The sequence below is a fragment of the Choloepus didactylus genome, chromosome 3 (genome assembly GCF_015220235.1).
Source record: "Choloepus didactylus isolate mChoDid1 chromosome 3, mChoDid1.pri, whole genome shotgun sequence".
NCBI lineage: Eukaryota > Metazoa > Chordata > Mammalia > Pilosa > Megalonychidae > Choloepus > Choloepus didactylus.
Window position 1 is genome coordinate 111,814,414 of NC_051309.1, and position 22,120 is coordinate 111,836,533.

At 37.9% G+C, this 22,120-nt stretch overlaps 1 protein-coding gene and 1 pseudogene across 3 annotated transcripts in view; one reads left to right on the forward strand and one right to left on the reverse strand.

The window, feature by feature from the left end:
- MANBA (mannosidase beta) overlaps positions 1-22,120 on the reverse strand; it is a 168,097-nt gene that overhangs the window by 1,255 nt on the left and 144,722 nt on the right. For all 3 annotated transcript variants that reach the window (XM_037830353.1, XM_037830351.1, XM_037830354.1), the window contains 3 exons: positions 9,631-9,775; positions 3,209-3,351; positions 2,077-2,334 (listed from right to left, as the gene is read on the reverse strand). In XM_037830353.1, coding sequence (XP_037686281.1) covers positions 2,077-2,334; positions 3,209-3,351; positions 9,631-9,775 — 546 coding nt within the window. The remainder of the gene's footprint in view (positions 1-2,076; positions 2,335-3,208; positions 3,352-9,630; positions 9,776-22,120) is intronic.
- Positions 10,354-11,239, forward strand: LOC119529069 (annotated as a pseudogene).

Here is a 22,120-nt window from a genome sequence, read left to right on the forward strand (position 1 = left end):
CTTGCATTCTATTCGTCTGAAAAGATCCAGCAACCAAGAAAGCTGCCTGTCAGGTATTTACAAAAGCTTTAAGATTAGAGCTCTCTCTCTTTTATTGCATAGTACAGTAAAGTCACATTGTTAGCACTTTTGCACGTATTTCAAACAATCTCAGCAAGACGAGAGAGAGCGTGCAGTTTAAACCGCTTAGGTGCTATTCCACTCAATTAGCAAATTAGCACACAGGTGGGCAGTGAGAATGAACTTCTCCCATGGCCAGGGGTGGGTCTTGAACCTCACTTAGTCTGAGCATCGAGTTGAGTGACCTAGTATTTAAAGCTGAGCATTTGTCAGGCAACATGGGTTCTCAGCATGCTTACGTGCTACTCAGTAAGATCTTACGTTATACCTTACTTGTGACATCACAAATTTCAAAGGGCAAGTTTTGCTACACATAATTTTAGTCTTACACACTTGCATGATCATCATTTAGGATTTTGAGTTACAAACAAGAAAACCTACTTTGTTGGAAGTTACAAAGAAACTTATTGAGTATTTTAGGTAGGGGCAGAAATTCAGACTTAGGGCTAGATGCCAGAAACGAAGCGCAAATTCCCAAATCACGCCACCAAGCCATTCCAGTGAAGCTCCTAAAGCAGCTGCAGGCACGCAGCTCACAAAGCTGACCCGGCCAGCCCAGGAGATCTCCAGCAAGCCCGTGGCCACAGCTGCTCCAAGGCTAAGCCCAGAGGGGACACTGACACCTTTCTCACTCTGACTGTCTACTTCCGACTGGAAATTTCATCTGTGTACATCTGAGTACACAGCCTGGGATGCATGCCTGCATCCTGGCTTCTGGGAAGCTGAGAAAGCAAATTTATGGCATCTCCCTTGGGATAGGATACCCAAGTACCTGGCCTATATTAATTCTACAATAAATGCTCGCTATCAGCATCATCATCATCATTACAATACTGCTACTATTATAATTTTTACTATTATTAGGAAGGACAAGTCTCATTGAAATTCAAATGGGGTAGGACAAAGAAGGAATTCCTACTTCTCTCCCACCTCCAATTTATCTCAAGGTAATGAAGACCTAGTTAAGAGAAAGACATTGTTTTCATAAGGCTAGGGACCAGAAATTTGCTCACTACAGTTGTGTGTGCGTGCTTTCCTTGAAAGCAGCTAAGTAAATATATGTCATTTCCTTTGTATGTATTCTGCAACAATTGTAACAGATAACAGACATTATGCAAAAATTTCATGATTTGGAAAGAAGATAGTTTTCCATTCATAGGCCTCTTTCAAATCCAATGAAAAGAGTAACTGTATATGATATATATGCTTATTTCTAAAGTAAATGTAAAAAAACTCTCACTTAAGCCTTCCCAATTTAGTATAGTGTAAAACAAAATAAAAATTCACTAAAAACAGAGAATGGATTTGTCTAGGAAAATATTTTCAATTTCTATGTGTAGGGGTAAGAAAGGAAAAGTTTTTAAAAACTAGACAGATCTATATCTTCCAGCTGCACAATTTTTATAACACATTCTGATCATCCCATTTTTTTTCTTGGCATTTATAAAGAGATTTGATGATTAAGCTACTTTGAAGCAATAAATCAAAAAGAGTAGAGTGAATATTAATAGACTCTACTTGAAAACTCAAAATTAGAGTGCTGCAAACGGGCTCTGATGCTTCCTGGCTACGGGACCTTGAGTACATTATGTAACCTCTCTAAACGGAGATGACAACACTTGAGAGTTGTTGTGAAAATCAGACATGGTGACAGAAAAGCGCCTAGAACAGCACCTGGCCCCTCGTCGAAGTGTAAACAGTGTGCTGACTGGTGCCGCCTCTGCACCAGCCCCACCAGGGAAGGGGACGGGGCAGCAGAAATGGGAGTCCCCCAAAACTTTGACAAATGTGGAATTAGAAATAAAAATCACGTGGTCTTGGCTTCCAGTGGGAAGGGGCCAAACTTCCCACTGAGAACCAAGGGGGAATGTTTGCAAAAAGCAGGATGCAACATGCTTGCCCCACGAACAGGACGAATCCCTAAGGCCACAGTGACCCTAGGCCATGAGTGCTTACAGTGATCTGTGCCTTCTGAAGCCCCACGGCCTCCTTCAGGGAGGACAGGAAGTGATAGTTGGTTGGGCTCAAGAGTCCGTTGTCCGTTGAAAGATAAAAGGAAACCACACAACTTTGCCGCGTACAACTCCTACACCTCCGCAGCAATTCAGTCACGGGCTCATTATAGAGGAGAATGGCCTCCCCTGCTTTAATCACAAAATATCCAGTCACATGAGAACATAAAAGCTCCAAGGAACTCCACGTATGGACTCTCACCTGGGGAAAAATAAAACAGAATAAAAACATTCTTGGATACTCTTTTTTAGAGAATAATAATAGTAAAATAGATGGAGAACAGAACAGTAGAATTGGTTAAGAAACTATGACACCTGGGTTTTATTGCCGGCCACCTAAGTACTAATTATGTGACTCTGAACAAGTTACTCAACTTCCCAAAGCCTCCAGGTTTCTTTGTATTGGAAAAAGAAACAATAAAAGCACTTCCTTCACAAGCTGTTGTGAGGATTAAATGAGATATTCCATGGAAGGCACAGTAATTGGCAAACCATAATTATTCCATAAACATAACCTATTTTCAGTATTATTAATGCCAAACCATAACTACTCAAGACTTCTTTGCATTTCTACATTCCCTTTTAACCTAGCATTGTTTTCAGGGCAAGATTATTTTTCCACATACCCACTTTGAATAGTTTTATTGATAAACATACCATATTGTATCTGTATCTTTTTGCAACATTTGGGCTATTTCCAGCTTCTCATGATTATAATTAAATTTACATTTAAGTGGCAATTTATAGTTTTTAATCCACTTTTGTTTAATTATTTTATTCACTATCCACAGCAATCCTTTAAGACAGACTGGCATCATTTTACATATGGAGAAACTGAATCAACGAGACATTAAGAGTTTTGCTTAGGGTCACATAACAAATGGCAGAACCTTAAACTGACTATAGATGTCCCCGACTCCAAACAAAGACCGCCCATTCTTCACCACAGGCACTAAAAACATTTCAGTCCAAACTAATTTCTCTTCTTTTTTTACTCAAAAGTTATAACCAAATCACCAAAGAAATACTCTAAAAGTCTCCCTCTATCTTAATGAAAAAAAAACCAAGTAACTTACAGTAAGTGTCACCCTGTGATCCGAGCGTAGGTCTGACACACCATAGACACAAAACACATCATGATTTTCAAAGCCCACTGGCAACAGTGGAGCAAAGAAATGCTGAGCAAAGTAATGAAGCATTTTCCACTTTCCTCCATACTCTGAAAATAATCAAGAATGTTAAGAGATGAGCAGTCTCTTAAGTTAGAGAGTTGTTGTCCACATGAACCAGCAGCGTGTGGCTTTTCATAATGCTTCCAGGGAGTGAGCGCCAACAGAATGAGGGAGAGCCACACATGGTGGGAACCCACATTTGTTGAGGACTGTGGGTCAGGCAGGGTTCCAGGGGCATTTTGCACATTATCTTTATTACCTCATGTAATCCTCACAATATCTGAGTGAGGCAGGCATTAATATTCCACTTTACAAATGAGGAAAAAGACTCAAGCGGTGGAGCCAAACATGCAGCAGGCAGTATCCCGAGCCCAGATCCTACCCTTGCTAGCACTTTCTCATATGCACTTCTGCTTCCAGGAGCTCCATGGTGCCAATGTTCCTCTTTACCACATACACATGAGGAAGAAAATCAGTAGCATTGGCAGTGAGCAGGTTACATTGTTCACTTACAAGAATTATTTAGAACTTAAAATCTTCTTTTTCCATAGGCACAAAGCCCTCTGAGCACAACAAAACAGCTACTTAAAAAATATGGCTGGCAAGTTCAGACTGGAGGAAGACATCCAAACTGATGACAATGAATGACAGTTCATCAAATATAATTAGAAGCTCTTGTGAGAACCTCAATTCTGCATCTTGTTGGCACGACTAGTATGCTAAACACACAAACTTAAAAATCTCTTAGCATCTTTTTTTCTCAACATCCCTCTGTTTCAGAAGGACGATCCTTCCCCACAAAGCACTGCAATCACTCAACAACTTGAGAGAGAGAGAGAGAGAGAGAGAGAGACAGAGACAGAGACAGAGACAGAGAGAGAGAAGCCAAAATGCACAGTGCAATCCATTGAGATGGAGGAATGTGTTTTTCAAGTTCAGATAAAACTTATTTCTTTTACCTCTTAAAAGAAACACCACATGGATGAACCTTGAAGACATAATGCTGAGCGAAATAAGCCAGGCACAAAAAGAGAAATATTATATGCTACCACTAATGTGAACTTTGACAAATGTAAAACAAACGGTTTATAATGTAGAATGTAGGGGAACTAGCAATAGAGAGCAATTAAGGAAGGGGGAACAATAATCCAAAAAGAACAGATAAGCTATTTAACGTTCTGGGGATGCCCAGGAATGACTATGGTCTGTTAATTTCTGATGGATATAGTAGGAACAAGTTCACAGAAATGTTGCTATATTAGGTAACTTTCTTGGGGTAAAGTAGGAACATGTTGGAAGTTAAGCAGTTATCTTAAGTTAGTTGTCTTTTTCTTACTCCCTTGTTATGGTCTCTTTGAAATGGTCTTTTATTGCATGTTTGTTTTCTTTTTAACTTTTTTTTCATACAGTTGATTTAAAAAAGAAGGGAAAGGTTAAAAAAAAAAAAAAAAGAAAAACAAGGGAAAAAAAGATGTAGTGCCCCCTTGAGGAGCCTGTGGAGAATGCAGGGGTATTCGCCTACCCCACCTCCATGGTTGCCAACATGACCACAGACATAGGGGACTGGTGGTTTGATGGGTTGAGCCCTCTACCATAAGTTTTACCCTTGGGAAGACGGTTGCTGCAAAGGAGACGCTAGGCCTCCCTATGGTTGTGTCTAAGAGCCTCCTCCCGAATGCCTCTTTGTTGCTCAGATGTGGCCCTCTCTCTCTGGCTAAGCCAACTTGAAAGGTGAAATCACTGCCCTCCCCACTGCGTGGGATCAGACACCCAGGGGAGTGAATCTCCCTGGCAACGTGGAATATGACTCCCGGGGAGGAATGTAGACCCGGCATCGTGGGACGGAGAACATCTTCTTGACCAAAAGGGGGATGTGAAAGGAAATGAAATAAGCTTCAGTGGCAGAGAGATTCCAAAAGGAGCCGAGAGGTCACTCTGGTGGGCACTCTTACGCACACTTTAGACAACCCTTTTTAGGTTCCAAAGAATTGGGGTAGCTGGTGGTGGATACCTGAAACTATCAAACTACAACCCAGAACCCATGAATCTCGAAGACAGTTGTATAAAAATGTAGCTTATGAGGGGTGACAATGGGATTGGGAAAGCCATAAGAACCACACTCCACTTTGTCTAGTTTATGGATGGATGAGTAGAAAAATAGGGGAAGGAAACAAACAGACAAAGGTACCCAGTGTTCTTTTTTACTTCAATTGCTCTTTTTCACTCTAATTATTATTCTTGTTATTTTTGTGTGTGTGCTAATGAAGGTGTCAGGGATTGATTTAGGTGATGAATGTACAACTATGTAATGGTACTGTAAACAATCGAAAGTACGATTTGTTTTGTATGACTGCATGGTATGTGAATATATCTCAATAAAATGAAGATAAAAAAAAAAATTAACCCAATGAGTGCATTTTGGTCCATAAGTAACATGAACTCTCTATGTGTATCTTTAAAAAATAAACTCATAGTTAAATGCCAAAAAAAAAAAAAAAAAAAAAAAAAAAAAAAAGTAACACCAACAAGGGTGTGGGAGGGTGGAGAGGCCTTTCCTATTGGATGTATAAGATGAACTGGAACTTAGTTTTGGAAAGTTTTCTCATAAATGGAAGATGCTTTAGACCTGAGGTGACTTATACAATATCAGGTGTGATATCCTTTACAGATAAAGACTAAATATGTGGTTCTAGAGCTCAACACCAAAAATACACTAGATTCCAAGGAACAGGAATTAAAGCAAAGGCCTCAATGATATACACATCAATCAGTGACACAGTTTGGATACCAACATAATACTCTACATGTCACGGCCTAAATTACAGGCCAAACATATGTGATTTCTAGCTTTGCCATTAGCTCTGTAACTTTAGGCAAAGCCGTTAAACATGTGATAGATTAGAAATTGTTCAAAAGTTCCTCCATCCTCTCCCCCCACCACCAGCTGTCCCTCTTGGTTTAGGCTCAGCCATGTAACTTACTTTTGTCAATAAGATGTTGACAGACGAGACACAAGCAGGGGGTTTGAAATGTGTTTCCGTGTTTGGGCGTCTCTCTTGTGCTTCTGTTGTTACTAACAACAGAGAACTTCTTCTGGGGTAGTTGCTTCCCCTTCAGTATGAACCCCAGAATGTACATGAGCCAAACCTGCAGCAAGGAGCCAAACCCAGATGGACCCCAATTTGAAGCAGAGTCTCCCTGCTGCTCCCATCATGCTCTGGTCAGCTAACTCTAGCCAACCCATATGAGCAAGCCCGGCTGAGTTCAGCAAAGATGCCCCAGCCACGCTACAGACACATGAGAAATAAGTGCTTACTTATTATTGTCCACCACTGAGAATTTGTGGTTGCTTTTTATGTGGCATTACTGGGGCCATAGCCAGCTGTCACATCACGTATTTTCTTTCTCCTTCTACTAAGACCTAGTTACCTTAGAACTATCAATTCAAGTGTTCAGTAAGGGGGAAAAAAAGCAACAACTAGGCAGGTTGTAAAGACAGAAGTTACTTCCAAATTCTGAATTCACTCTGTCTACATGCTCCGTAAGATTCTTTAAAGACCTGAATACTAACTTCTTTCCCAGCATTTCATTAGTTATCTTTCCATAAGTTACTCATGAATAAGAAAGAAAACTCACCACCCATCAAAAAGAATGTAACTGTCCAATAACCTTGATTCTTGAAGATAATTATGTAATCATTTAGCTTATATGGTGTGACTGTGTGATTGTGAAAACCTTGTGTCTCACACTCCCTTTATCCAGTGTATGGACAGATGAGTAGAAAAACGGGGATTAAAAAAGTAAATGAATAATGGTGGGGATGGGATGTTGTTTTGAGTGTTCTTTTTTACTCGTATTTTATTTTTATTTTTTTTTTGGAGTAATGAAAATTTTCAAAAACTGATTGTGGTAATGAATGTACAACTATATGATGACACTGTGAACAACTGATTGCATACTTTGAATGACTATGGTATGTGACTATATCTCAATAAAATTGCAGGAAAAAAAGAAGAATGTAACTGTACAATCAACTTGTATAATAACAATTGGCACAATGAAAACATTTCCCCTTCATAGTCTGTTATGGCAAATATTTTTAAATAGGTATCTTGTAAATATGTATAAAATATGAAACTTTTATAGCAGAGTATTTATTACAAAATAAAATTGGCCTAGGAGTCTGATCTGAAAGGCACAACTAAAACAAAAGACCATAGATCCATAAGTTGCAAAATGCTTTCATAAAAGGATTTTTTGATGAGCATTGTGGGAAAGTGATTTGCAAGGCACTTAAATTTAGAGTTTCTGTGCATCTGGTTAGACATCTGTCCAAATTTCAAGCAAAATGTCCCAGTATGTATTTTTTTATTATGGTAACATATATACATAACATGAAATGTCCCATTTTAACCACTTTCAAGTAAACAACTCATTGGTATTAAGCACATTCACAATGCTGAGCCACCACCACCGTCCATTATTAAAAAGCTTTATCACCCCAAACAGAAACTCTGCAACTGCTAAGCATTAACTTCCCATTCCCCAACTCCTACTCTGTCCCTAGTAACTTGTAATCTACTTTCTATCAATGAGTTTTCATATTTTCCTTATTACATTTAAGTGAAATCATACAATATTTGTCCTTTTGTGTCTGGCTTATCTCACTTAACATGACGTATTCAGGGTTCATCCATGTCATAGCATCTATCAGAACCTCATTCCTTTTTAGGGCTGAATAATATTCCATTCATGTTTATCCATTCATCTGTTGATGGGCATTTGAGTTGTTTATACCGAATGCTGCTATGAACATTGGTGTATAAATATCTGTTCGAGTCCCTGCCTTCAATTGTTCTGAATATATCCCTAGAAATGGAATTGACAAGTCGTATGGTAATTCTATAGCTAACTCACTGAGAAACTGCCAGTTTTCCACAGCAGCTGTACCATTTTATATTCCCACTAACAATGTACAAAGTTCCTATCAACATCCTCATCAACACTTGTTATTTTCCATTTTTTGAATAATAGACATTCTAGTGGGAATGAAGTGGTACCTCATTGTGGTTTTGATTTGCCTTTCTCTAATGGTTAATGATGTTGAGCATCTTTTCATGTGTTTATTGGCTATTTGTATAATTTCTTTGCAGAAATGTCTATTCAAATCCTTTGTCCATTTTGTAATTAGGTTATTTGTCTTTTGTTGTTGAGATGTTTTTATTATGGTAACATACATACATAACATGAAGTGTCCCATTTTAACCACTTTCAAGTGAGCAACTCCCAGGCAACATTTATCGCAGGATTATCATTTGCCAAGCAACAGGCTCTGTACCTTTCACGCACTGTTGTTGGTAAACCTAATGACTATCTTAGGAGATAAATACTCCTACTGTTCCCATTTTTCAGATGTGAAAACCTCAGGACCTTGCCCTATTTTTGACACCAAACTACTGTTTATATTATTAACTGAAATTTCCTTCAAACTCTAGTGAAGAACAAAGATTGAATATCACTCTTAAAGATCTTTTTTTCACATGTACTAAAAGAGATGAGATAATTCAAATTGCAAGTAACATTCCAGTCATCTCACCTGTTGCCAATTGGACTAACCTTTCCTATTTGGCTTGCCCTATTTTTGACACCAAACTACTGTTTATATTATTAACTGAAATTTCCTTCAAACTCTAGTGAAGAACAAAGATTGAATATCACTCTTAAAGATCTTTTTTTCACATGTACTAAAAGAGATGAGATAATTCAAATTGCAAGTAACATTCCAGTCATCTCACCTGTTGCCAATTGGACTAACCTTTCCTATTTGGATTTCTGAGTCTACTACCCTTCTCCCAAGAGATAAATAGGGCGAAGTAGAGATAAGCTCACAAACTCAGAAAGGAGTCAGAGAAAGGAGTACTTTAAGACTTAGTTGGGCCAACTTTCCACTTGGTTGAAAATTCTCCTAACTAAAGGAGGGGTGCTTAAGTTCCTTTTGTCCTGGGAAGTCCTCTTAAATAAATTCAAAATACTCAGCAATAACTGTAAGACACATGGCTGAGATCTTTGCACATGAATCTAACCCCTACTCAGCTTGCTGTTGTGACTTAGCAGAGCACAGAACCCATAATTAGCCTGTCTCCAAGGCTCCTGGGAAGACAAAGCCGGTGGGGCTGCTGGCGATCACAGAGGCTGCGGGAGAACTGCCTCTTTTGGCCATAGTTCTGTTTCAGTTCGTCTTACCTCTCAGGCACTGTGCTTCCTCAGTCCCTCTCCCCACAGGTATTGCTTTCCGTTACTCATAGAAAGAACACTGAAAAGTTTACCTAAGGATGCCCAGGATGGAGCCTGCCAGATGTCATTCAACTGCCAATAAAGGGCTCCCCAGGTGTGACCTTCACCATCCACTATCTCACTTCTACTGCGGAGGTAGAATTCTGTTTCTGTTTTGACACACTGGGCCTGCATCACCTGATTCAGGAGAAAACATTAAAACACAAGTGTTATTGTTTGATCTAGGCTGTCTAGATCTGAAAAAAGAAAAACAGAAAAACAGGCTTGAGTTTTTAAATAAATTGGATAAATTAGGGAATCTGATTAGCATTAGACACAATGTTATTATACTATATTTGAAATTAGCCCCCTTAGCAGGAGAGAAGCTGCTGCCTATAACAGTGGCAGGGAGGGGATTGTTGGTATTTGATTTATATAAAAATGATGACAAAATGAACAGGAAGGTTTAAAAGATTCTTTCTTAAAATAATAGTGTTGATAATGAAGGAAAGCAAAGACTATTATTATTCCAGAGCAAGTGCTATGTGTACTTAAACACCAGGATTTTTTTTTTCAATGATGAGTTTTGCTAACACACTGAAAGGTATTTAAAAATAAAAAAACTTTCATTAGAGAAAATTCTATAGGAAAAATACCTTTGTTATTGAGTTTGATACTGTTCCATCCTTAACCTCCTTTCTGCTACTCAAACAACTGCTTTTATATCATGATTTTGGACAATGTAAGATTTTTTAATTTCCTATGAATGCACAGCAATGAGACAAGTGAGTTTAGTTCTTGCTTTAGAGACACAAAAGAACTTCATACAGGATCCTTAATTACTGTCATCATCGATGACATCCCTATACTTGAGAGGGTGCAGCCTATATCCCAGTGTTCGGGGAGAGCATAACCACTGCACGAGGGCTTGGAAAGGGTGGAGCTGCTGCTCCATCAGTCCAGAGACGACTAAAAGACTGTTTGAAGGGTTCACTGAAAGAAAAAATGAGGAAGTCATCATCCTGCTGATTAGGAAAAACAGTGGGAGGGAGCTGGCTGGACCGCAGGCCGTGGGACTGGCATCCACCCTAGGGATGGAGCTGCCCAGCTCACAGGCACCCGCATTTGCACGAGGATGCTGAACCTGGTGGCCATGACGTGGCACCAGCTTCTGCAGAAGAGGAGGAGAGGGCAGGAAGAGATCATAATCTCCTCCAAGTTCAGGACTGTGATTAGCCCATTTCATGGAAAGTGCAGTTTAACTTTGGCTATAGCAGTCAACTAGCCATCAGTGTCACAACTCCATTCCAGGAAAGTACCTCGTCATGGATGAACTGGGATACCTTTGTGAAAGGGAGGATTTGCTGGTCAATGGCTACTGTAATGTCAACATCCTTAGCAAAAAGTAATGCTGCTGTGATGGCTGCTTGTCCAACGACCGCTGCAGCACCAATGTGCCCTGTATCTCCTGGTGCCAAACAACTTCTCAACCAGGAAGCCATGGCATTCCAGAACCTCTTCATGGCAGTAGAAGATCACTTTGAATTGTGTTTGGCCAAATGTAGGCCCTCATTTCAGAGCATGCAGCATGAAAACATCTATAGGGAGTCCATAGCAAAGTACTGCTGCAGAGAGAGACTTCCCAAGCTGGTTCCAGCATGACGGGTGCAGAAGACTTAAAGCATGGGCGAGAAGAGGCCCTGCCAAAGAACTGTGTTCGGTTTGCTAATGCTGCCATTATGCAAAATACCAGAAATGGTTTGGCTTTTATAAAGGGGGTTTATTTGGTTACAAATTTACAGTCTTAAGGCCATTGAGTGTCCAATGTAAGGCATCAACAAAAGGGTACCTTCACTGGAGAAAAGCTGTTGGCAACCGGAAAACCTCTGTTAGCTGCGAAAGCAAATATCTTGCTCCCAGATTGTATTTCAAAACGGCATTCTCCAAAATGTTGCTCTTGGGGCGTTTTGCCCTCTCTTAGCTTCTCTGGAGCAAACTCTGGGCTAGCATAAGCCTGCTTTCAATGGCTGTCTCCAAAATGTCTCTCTCAGTTGCTCTCCAAAATGTCACTCACAGCTGCTCTGAGTTCCTTCTGTTTGTCAGCTCTTTTACATGGCTCCAGTGATTTATTTCAGTCCCATCCTGAATGGGTAGGGTAACACCTCATTGTAATAATCTAATCAAAAGATCTTGCCCACAGTTGCTTGAGTCACATCTCCATGAAAACACTTAATAAAATGATGCCAACCTAATCAACAGTAGTATGTCTGCCTCCACGTGATTGCATCAAAGAACATGGTATTTTGGGGGACATAATATATACAAATTGGTACAAACTGGTAGCCTGAAGTCAGACTTCAGTGTTCAAACTAGTACATTGGTCAGACGATTGAAGAGGACAAAGGCATCATGAGGAAACCACTTCTTGTGTTGTACTCTTTGGCTTTGCTCACCTCCTTGGCTTTACCTGATGATACCATTCTGTAAAGCAGCTTGGAAACTCCAGCTATTCACATCTGAAAAAGACAACACTACAGGTGGGGCTTTTGGTGGTGCTGACATTTTTGGATTGCTTTACCAGTGTTCCTGCAAAGGAAGCTGTAACCTGTGTTCCCTGAGTGTCAGGAGTCAGGTTTTCACTTACAGTTCTGAGCTGGGCCTTTTTGCTGTAAAATTATTTATTGCATTTCTTTGGAGTAGTGGGAAAGTGATAATGTTTTAATGAAGGAAAATGCCTTGCCTTTCTATGTGAATATATTCAAGGAAATTAAAAACAAAAACAAAAACAAAAACAAAACAAAACAAAAAAACAGTGGGGAGCTGAGAGGCCAGTCACCAGACATTTCAAAAAGCTGCTAGCCCAGCCCTGGTATGCCCAGTGCAAACAATAACTGGCAGTCACCACCGGACACCACACTTTGGGTGCCAGCTCACAATCCTGGAGCTCCCAGTGCCTGAAGTATCCCCAAAGTATGGGCCAGTCCTGACGTACCAAAGAGGCCAAAGGGACCTGCAACATTCTAATATTACCCCCCAGGGACTGGGTTCAGCCCTCGACTCATTAGTGGTATGGAAAAAGGCAAGTCATTCAAGGAGTTCGGGACTGGAATTACTTTCTGTGAGTCCAGACCTATACAGTAAGGCAAAGAGGAGAAAAGTAAAAAACAAAATTCTGAGATGGAAACAAAATATCAGTGTATACTAAGATAGGTAATTATCTCTTTCAGACAAAAATTTAAACTTCTAGGACAAAGTCATTATCTTAGTTGTAACCAATCCAAAGAAAAACTAGATATTTTACTGATGGCTTTCAGTAGAGGTGACCTGCATTTTCTTTTTCTTTATGGTGACTTTAAGGTACTTTTCAAAGGGGGTAAAATTTGATGAACAATCAATTATCCATACTGCTCCAAATTATTTTCCAATCTTTCAAAACATATATTGTAACTCATATGCATTTGTCGTTTTGCATTCTGCTCTCACTTAATTTCCACATACGTACTTTTCCATACTCTAGCACCTTCTATGCATCTTTGTGGTTTAAATGGTAATATAGTTACAGTTTGATTAATCAGTCTCCAATTATTGGGCATTAAAATAGCTTCCAGTTTTTTCTTCTCTAAACACAAAAGCTAAGAACACTTTTTTTGTGAAAATTGATTTTTTTCCCTTCTTGTGTTGTCTCCTTTGGTAATAACACAAGCAAATTTTAAAGTTCTCATTGCATAGTAGCATAGTTGCAAACTGGTAGCCTCCAAGCTGAATTTAGCTGCAGGTAGGTCTTAACTGGTCCACACAGAGAGAGTTTGTTGTTTCTTGTGAGAGGTTGTCGGTTTCAATGTCTTTAATCGGGGCCTGCATGCTACAATTTGCCACCAGCTTCAACAATAATACTCTTATCTATTTAAATCACCTGCCTGGCCCCTGTAAACATTTGAGTTTTCAGCCCCTAAGCTATACCAATTTTCAGAACTACCTGCAAGATGTAAGTATCTCTATTTCTCTATATCCATTCTAATATTAGTTTCCTCATTGTCATTTACCTCTCCTGGATTAATAGGAAAATATTAATAATTCCTTAGACTATTTAAGCGTTAAAAAAAAATTTTTTTAAGGCAAGCAGAACTCCTAGCCCTTGCTAGCAATGAAAAGAAAAGAGCATGAGTCTAGCTGTAACTAGTAGCCTATCATACTTCACACTGAAATTGCTGTGAAGGAAGGAAGCCAAGACTCTTTGGAGAGCTTGTGCTCTAGCATGGTACAGTACATGCCACACACAGATGGCACAATGCCAGAAGCATAGATATGGGTTTACCCAAACCCGGGGTGCCAGCCAGAGCCAATGAATGGCATCCTTGCTCATAAAAATGCAGGAGGCATTGCCCACTACATCTCTTACACGGATGTTGTCTAATCCTTGTTCCCTGGAAAATCTCTGGAACTGCCTCTTTCCCTTTAAAAATTATATCTATACATGCACACCCATGCATCTTTCCTCAAAGATGGCAATCTTTACAAATAAGAAGGGATAACTGCTTAGTCATTTCCTACGTAATGTAGTCCCCACCGCAAGAAGATGAATCTTATTTTAGTTTAAGAAATACGCCTATTTTCAGCAGCTTGTTTGATTACACTTAGGAAATCGGTCTCCACAGAGAGACAGATGGTATGGTGAAAAGAAATTGGACCAGGAGTCAAAGGCCTAGTATCTAATTCCAGCTTTGCCACTGTGATGGAAGTTGCTAGCTGACTACTAAAATGCAGTCTGAACTTCCTCCAGAGTAAAAGAGTTGTAGAGTAAGAGTTGTAGCTGGGCTACAATGCCCAAAAACACTCCTGTGACCCTTGAAAATAGGAGTAATCATGTGATTAAGTTCTCCTGTCAGAATGTGTTTTTTTAATTTTACTTTATTTACTTAGATCATCCTGAAATTAAGAAATAAAAAATAGAGGCTTTTTTTTGAGTAAGATAGGATTCACATGCCACACAATTCACCCTTTTAAAGTGTATGACTCAATGGTTTTTAGTACATTTACAGGTTGTACAGTCATCACCACTATGTAATTTCAGAATACTTTCAGAACCCCAAAAAGAAACCCATTCTCCTTAGCAGTCACTTCCTGTTCTCCCCTCCCCTCAGCCCGTAGAAGCTACTAATTACCTTTTGTCTCTGTGGATTTGCCTATTACAGACATTTCATATAAATGGAAATATCCAATATGTGACCTTTTGTGTCTGGCATCTTTCACTTAGCATAATGCTATCGAGGTACATTCCTGTTGTAGCATGTATCAATATTTCATTCCTTTTTATTGTTGAAAATATTCCATTGTATGACTATACCACAATTTGTTTATACATCAGTTAATGGACATTTGGGTTGTTTCAACTTTTTGGCTATTATGAGTAACGCTGCTATGAACATTCACGTACGAGTTTTGGGGTAAACAAATGTTTTCAATTCTCTTGGGTATATGCCTAGGAGAGGATTTTCTGGGTTATATAACCCAATGATGGGTTACCATATAATGGTAACATTTTATAATTTTAAACATAATTATATGTTTAACATTTTGAAAAACTGCCAAACTCCTTTCCACAGCAGCTGCACCATTTTATATTCTCACCAGCAATATATGAAGGTTCCAATTTCTTCATATCCTCGCCAACCCTTGTTGCTGGCCACCTTTTTGATTATAGTCATCCTAGTGGGTATAAGGTGGTATCTCACTGTGGTTTGATCTGCATTTCCCTAATGACTAATGCTGTCGAGATCTTTTCATGTGCCTATTGGGCATATGTATATCTTCTTTGAAGAAATATCAATTTGAGTCCTTTGTCTATTTATTATTGGGTTATTTGTTTTCTTTTGGTTGAGTTGTAAGAGTTTTTTACATATTCTGGATTCTAAATCCTTGTCATATAGATATCTTGCAAATATTTTCTCCCATTCTTTGAGTTGTCTTTTCCTTTTCTTCTTGATAGTGTCCTTTGATGCACAAAAGCTTTTAATTTTTATGAAGTCCATTTTATTTATTTTTCCTTTGGTTGCCTAAGCTTTAGATACCTGTGAGAGTTAGCCAACTGTTAAGTTAGAGGGAACAGGTCACAAGACTGCCCTGACTTCTGACACCAATTGCAAGTTTTGGGGGAAGTATCCCCAAAACTACAACAGGTTTGATAAGTTACTAGAAGGACTAACAGAACTCTCTGAAAGCTATTATATTTGTGGTTATGATTTGTCATGGGGAAAGGATATTGATTAAAATCAGCTAAGGGAAGAAGTTCATGGGGCAGAGTCCAGGAAAAGTTCCAAATGTGGAGTTTCTGTTGTCCTTTCCTCATGGATTCATGGACAGCTTTACTTTCCTGGAATCAAAGTGTGACAAAATACACAGAGTATTGACAACCAGAGAACATCACCTGAGCCTTCAGTGTCCAGAGTTTTTATTGGAGCTCTATCACATACTGCTCATATAGCTGACCTTTAGTCTCCAGCCCTTACAGACACAGAACTGGTACTAGGTGGCCCAGAGACCCTATCATAAATTCCACCGTTAGTCTGGTGCCCAAGGACCCCAGACAAATAAAGACTCTCCTATCAGAAATGACATTCCAAGGGCTTTGAGATCACTTCCTAGGAGCCAATAGCAAAGGCCAGATCTCTATTTGGGTAAGGTTTATTTTTCACTGCACAGAGTCACATCTAAGGAATCACTGCCTAACCCAAGGTTACAAAGATTTACACCTTTGTTTTTCTAAGAATTTTATAGTTTTAACTCTTACATTTTTATCTTTGATATATTTTGAGTTAATTTTTGTACAGAGTGTGAGGTAGGTGTCCAGATTCAATCTTTGGCATGTGATATCCAGTTGTCCCAATGCCATTTGTTGAAAAGATCATTCTTTCCCCATTTTACTGTCTTGATACAATTATAAAAAATCAATTGTTCATAGATGCATGGGTTTATTTCTGGAATCTCACTTTTATTCCATTAGTCTATATGGTTATCATTATGCCAGAACACATGGTTTTGATTACTATAGCTTTGTAGTAAGTTTTGTTCTTTGTTTTTAAGATTGTTTTAGCTATTGTGGGTCCCTTACATTTCCACATGAGTTTTAGGATCAGCTTCTCAATTTCTGCAAAGAAAAGGCAGCTGGAATTTTGAGAGGAATTGCACTTATTAGTAGATCAATTTGGAAAGTATTGCCATTTTAACATTATTAAATCTTCCAATCCATGAACACTGAATAGTTTTCCATTCTTCAATTTCCTTCAACAGTGCTTTGTAGTTTTCAATGAGCAAGTCTTGTGCTTCTTTAGTAAAATGTACTCCTAAGTATTTTATTCTTTTTGATACTATTGTAAATTGAGTTGTTTTCTTAATTACTTATTGGATTGTTCATTGCTAATGTATAGAAGTACAACTGATTTTTGTATATTACTCTTGTATCCTGCAATCCTGCTGAACTTGTTTATTAGTGCTAATATTTTTGTGCATTCTTTAGAGTTTTCTCTATATAAGATCACACCATCTGCAAATATAGTTTTACTTCTTCCTTTCCAATCTGGATACCTTTTATTTCTTTTTCTTGTCTAATTGCTCTGGACAGAACTTCAAATACAATGTTGATTAGAAGTGGTGACAGCAGGCATCCTTGTTTTGTTCCTGATCTTAAGAGGAGATGCTTTCAGTTTCACCATTAAGTATAATGTTAATGGTAGGTTTTTTGTAGATGCCCTTTATCAAGTTGAGGAAATTCCCTTCTATTCCTTATTTATTGAGTGTTTTTATAATGATAAGATGTTGGCTTTTTGTCAAAAGACTTTTCCGTGCCTATTGAGATTGATTATGTGGTTATTTTTCCTTTATTATATTAACATGGTATATTACATTGATTGATTTTCCTGTGTTGTCCCAACTTTGCATTCCTGAGATAAATTCCGCTTGGTTATGTTGTATAATCCTTTTTGTATGATGCTGAATTTAGATGGCTAGTATTTTGTTGAAGATTTTTCCATCTATATTCATAAAGGATATTAGTGTGTAGTTTGCTTTTCTTGAGATATCTTTGTCTGGTTTTGGTATCAGGGTAATTGTGGCTTCACAGAATGAGTTAGGAAGTGTTACCCCTTTTCTATTTTCTGGAAGAGTTTGTGAAGGATTAGTGTTAATTCTTTAAACATTTTTTAGAAATCACCAGTAAAGCCACCTGGTCATGGACTTTTGGGGAGGAAGTTTTTTGATTACTAACTCAATCTCTTGACATGTTACAGGTCTATTCAGATTTTCTATTTCTGCTTAAGTCAGTTTTGCTAGTTTATGTCTCTCTAGGAATTTCTTCATTTCATCTAGGTTATCTAATTTGCTGCCACCAAATTTTTCACAGTAGTCCCTTATAATCCTTTTTATTTCTGTAAGGTTGGTAGTAATGTCCCCTCTTTCATTCTCTCCCTGCCCCCTCAGTCAGTTTAGCTAAAGGTTTATCATTTTTGTTAGTCAAAATACTAACTTTTGGTTCACTGATTTTCTCTATTGTTCCAATGAAGTGTGCCAAATTTCTGGTACTTGCCTTACCTAATTGCTAACAATTAATATTAGAATTCAACCAGATACTTCAGTTGTTATAAGATTTCCATTAAGTCAACTGTGAAAAGATACTATATTGTACTTGAAAAAGCAGAAACCCAATTCCATTATCTGCCTGACACCTAAGCCTCTGTTTCCTCATGCATAAAATGGAGATAGCAACGTGGTCACTTGGAAATACGGTTAGAATTACATGAGAAGATAGAAAGAGCATTTTCCTGGCCTAGGCCCAGGCATCTAGTAAGCTCTGAAAGAATGCTAATTGCCTGATTAACTGTTAAATTATGCAATGCATACAAGATCATCTAGTATATAGTAAACTATGTTAATAATAATAACCCCTCTTTTGCCCACCCCGTGCCCATCCTAAAAGTTCTGCCTGGCCTGGATCTTGAGTAGATGACTCAGTGCTGCTTACCAAACAGGTAACTGTTCCAGAGCAGCAAGTATCAGAAACACCTGGGACTGTAGCACAGCCTACCTTTTTCCCTGAGTTCTTATGATCAAGTTACTTGCAACATGGGGAGATAAGGTGAAGAATATGAGTCTGTCAAGGACATCCCCAAGCTCTGAGCTTGCAACAGATGCTCAACAAACAGCTGAAGAATAAATGAAACCACTAGAGAGGGTGATAAGCTATGGGATCAATAAAAATGTCACTAGCACTGCTTCCTCTCTAAGAGGCTAATAAGAGGATGTGCTGGTGGAGTAAGTCACTTAAATTTCATTTAGATATGTTAGTTTAGATGATCTTCAACCTAGGGAGTAAGATCTGCCTCACACACAGCTTAAGAAGGTGCACCAATGTATGTGGGCTACATGGAATACAATATAAGAGATAGACAAGGTAGAGAATGACAGGTAAGGCAAGATTATCTTGGAGCATTAGGAAGAGAATTAAAGAAGGAAAAGACTAGAAAAATACCCCTGTGGTTATAAGATAAAGAGAAGAAAGGGAAGAATCTGAATGTGAAGAAACTTACTACACAGCTTTCTCAGCCAAGACTTTTCTGACAGTTGCAAAAAATTGCTTAATTAATAGTATAGCTAAAAAAAGTGGCACATGTGCAAGCACCCTGATATTCAGAACAGTATGTGCATCTATGAGAACAGGGAGAGGGGGTGGGAACAGAGCAAGTGGACCCGAGAAGGGTTTTAATCTAATACACAGATTAAAGATGGCTGTTCTAAAATCAGTGGTGAGGGAAAACACACACACACACTTTTTTATACTAACATTTCCTGTTTGTATTTCAGTAAAAAAATTCAACACTAAACACACCAAAACCAAAAAAAATTGTAATTCTGATTTCTTTCATCTCAGATCCCATCTGGTATATTAGAAAGTTCCAAGGCAGAATTAACAAGATGCATAAAGACAAGTCCAAGTCCAGGCCAAAGCTTGATAGGAAACTAGCACTAAATTCTCAGACAAAAACAAGGAACAAATAATTCCATTTGTAAATCCAGCTCCTAACTATAAACTTTTAATGCTAATAAATTCAGAAAAGAACAATTACTTCTGTCAGCTCTTTGAATACAGTGTTTGAGAAAACAGAATAAAGTAACAGTAATAAAATGAACAGCTGGGAAGAGGAAAGCCAGCATGAAAAACAACAGCTGAAAAGCTTCACACAAACATGCACACAAGAAAAAAGATCATCCTATTTCATATATCAAAAATGAGACACATTAATAGAATATTGGCTATGTAAACCTAATAAGGATGAATTGCAGCGCTTTTAAAGAGGCAGACGTCATTGATGTCTAAAATCTGTGCTCTGTTAGGTAAATTCATAAATTACATGACACTGGGAAAACTTTCTTAAATGATAAGATTATGGTTAAAATATTAAAATCTTCTTAATCATCTCATTATTTTCTAAAAAAGATTATCCTTTTGGCTCATAGTTTTCTGTTTCAGCTCCTATGCAGAGGTTAGTGTTTTCATACAGGAGAAAACTGATGAAAGGGAGCATGAATGTGGATAAAAATTGGTACATTTTTAGATATTAAGACACAAATTAAAATGTGATCATGTTTAGCAAAAACTTCTGATCTACTTCAGATCAACTCATATGATTGGGATTAGACTTTTACCATCTCTCTCAAAACTTGAAACAAGTATGGCAAAAACATCAGTAAGTACAATGGCTTCAATATAGTCTTACATGTACGTGTAGTTCACTGGTTCAGGAAATAAAATAGGCAGATAAAAAGAGTGGAATGGAAGCATCACAATGAAAACATTCAGAATTGCATTTGGCACATTCTTAAAAAGTTAAAAATAAATTTACCACACAACCCAGCAATTCCACTTATAGGTTTCTACCCCAGAAAAATGAAAATACCTATCAAACAAATATTTGTATACAAATGTTCACAGCAGCATTATTCATAATGGCCCAAAAGTAGAAACAACCCAAATGTCCATCAACTACTGGATACATAAACAAAACATGATAAAACAATGGAATATTTGGTAGTAAAAAGGAATGAAGTACTGATACATGCTACAACATGGATGAACCTTGAAAACATTATGCCAAGTGAAAGAAGCCAGTCACAAAAGACCAAATATTGTATGATTCCATTTATGTGACATGACGCAAATAGACAAATCCATAAAGACAGAAAGTAGATTAACAGTTGCCTAGGGCTGGATTGGGGGAAGAAGTGGAGAGTGACTGCTAATGGGTAAAGGGCTTCTTTTATGGGGTGACGATAATCTAAATCTTTAGATGATAATCTAAAGTTAGATGTTGGTGATGATTACACAACTGTAAATTTACTAAAAACTATTTTATTGTATATGAAAAATAAGTGAATTTTATGGTATGTCAATTATACCTCATTAAAGGTGCATTTAAAATACATCCAATAAGTTTCACAAATCTTAAGTGTACAACTCAGTGAATGCTGACATATGCAAACACCCATGCAACCACCACCAGATCAAGTATACAACTTTTTCAGTGTTCCAGAAAGTTCTCTTGTACACCTTTTCCCAATTATTATCTACCATCCAACTCCATAAGAAGTACCACTAGTTTGCTTTCTATCACTTTCATTAGGTTTGTCTATACTCAAACTTCAATATAAAAGGAATCATATAGTAGGCATCCTTTAATATCTGGTTTCTTTTGTTCAATATCGTGTCTATGAGACTCAACCAAGTTGATGCTAGTATCAGTAGTTCATTCTTTTTTTGTTGCTATTGAGTACTCCATTATATGAATATCTCACAATTTGTTTATAAATTCTCCTGCTAAAGGACATTTAGGTTGTTTCCATTTAAAGGGCAATTATAGATAAAGCTACTGTGAACATTTTTGTAGATTTCTGTTGGTGCACTCATTTTTCTTGGGCACATAACTAGGAGTAGAAATGATAATTCAAAGGGGAAGCAAATGTTTAGCTTTGGTAGGAACTATCATAAAAATTTCCTAAGTGGTTAAACATATTTACACTCCTCCCAACAATGTCTAAAGGTTCCAGCTGTTCTCCCTTCTCCCCAGCAGTTGGTATTGCCAATCTTTTTAATTTTAGCCACTCTGCTAAGCATGTAGGGTATCTTGGTATGGCTTTCAATTTGCATTTCTCTGATTAAGAATGAGATTGAGCACATTTTTACACACTAAGTTGGTCATTTGAATATTTTCTTTGGTGAAGTGTCTGTTCAAGATTTTTGTCCATTTTTAAATAGCTTATCTGTCTTTTCCTTATTGCTTTATAGAAGTTCATTATTCTGGCTATGAATCTTTCATCAGGTATATGAATTGCAAATATTTCCACTCATTCTGTGGCTTGACTTTCTCTCTCTTAATGGTACATTTGTTAAACAGAAGTCCATAATTTTAATGAAGCCCAATTTATCAATATTTTCTTTTGTAGTTGGTGATTTTTACATCTTGTTTAAGAAATCTTTGCCTATCCCAAGGTCATGAA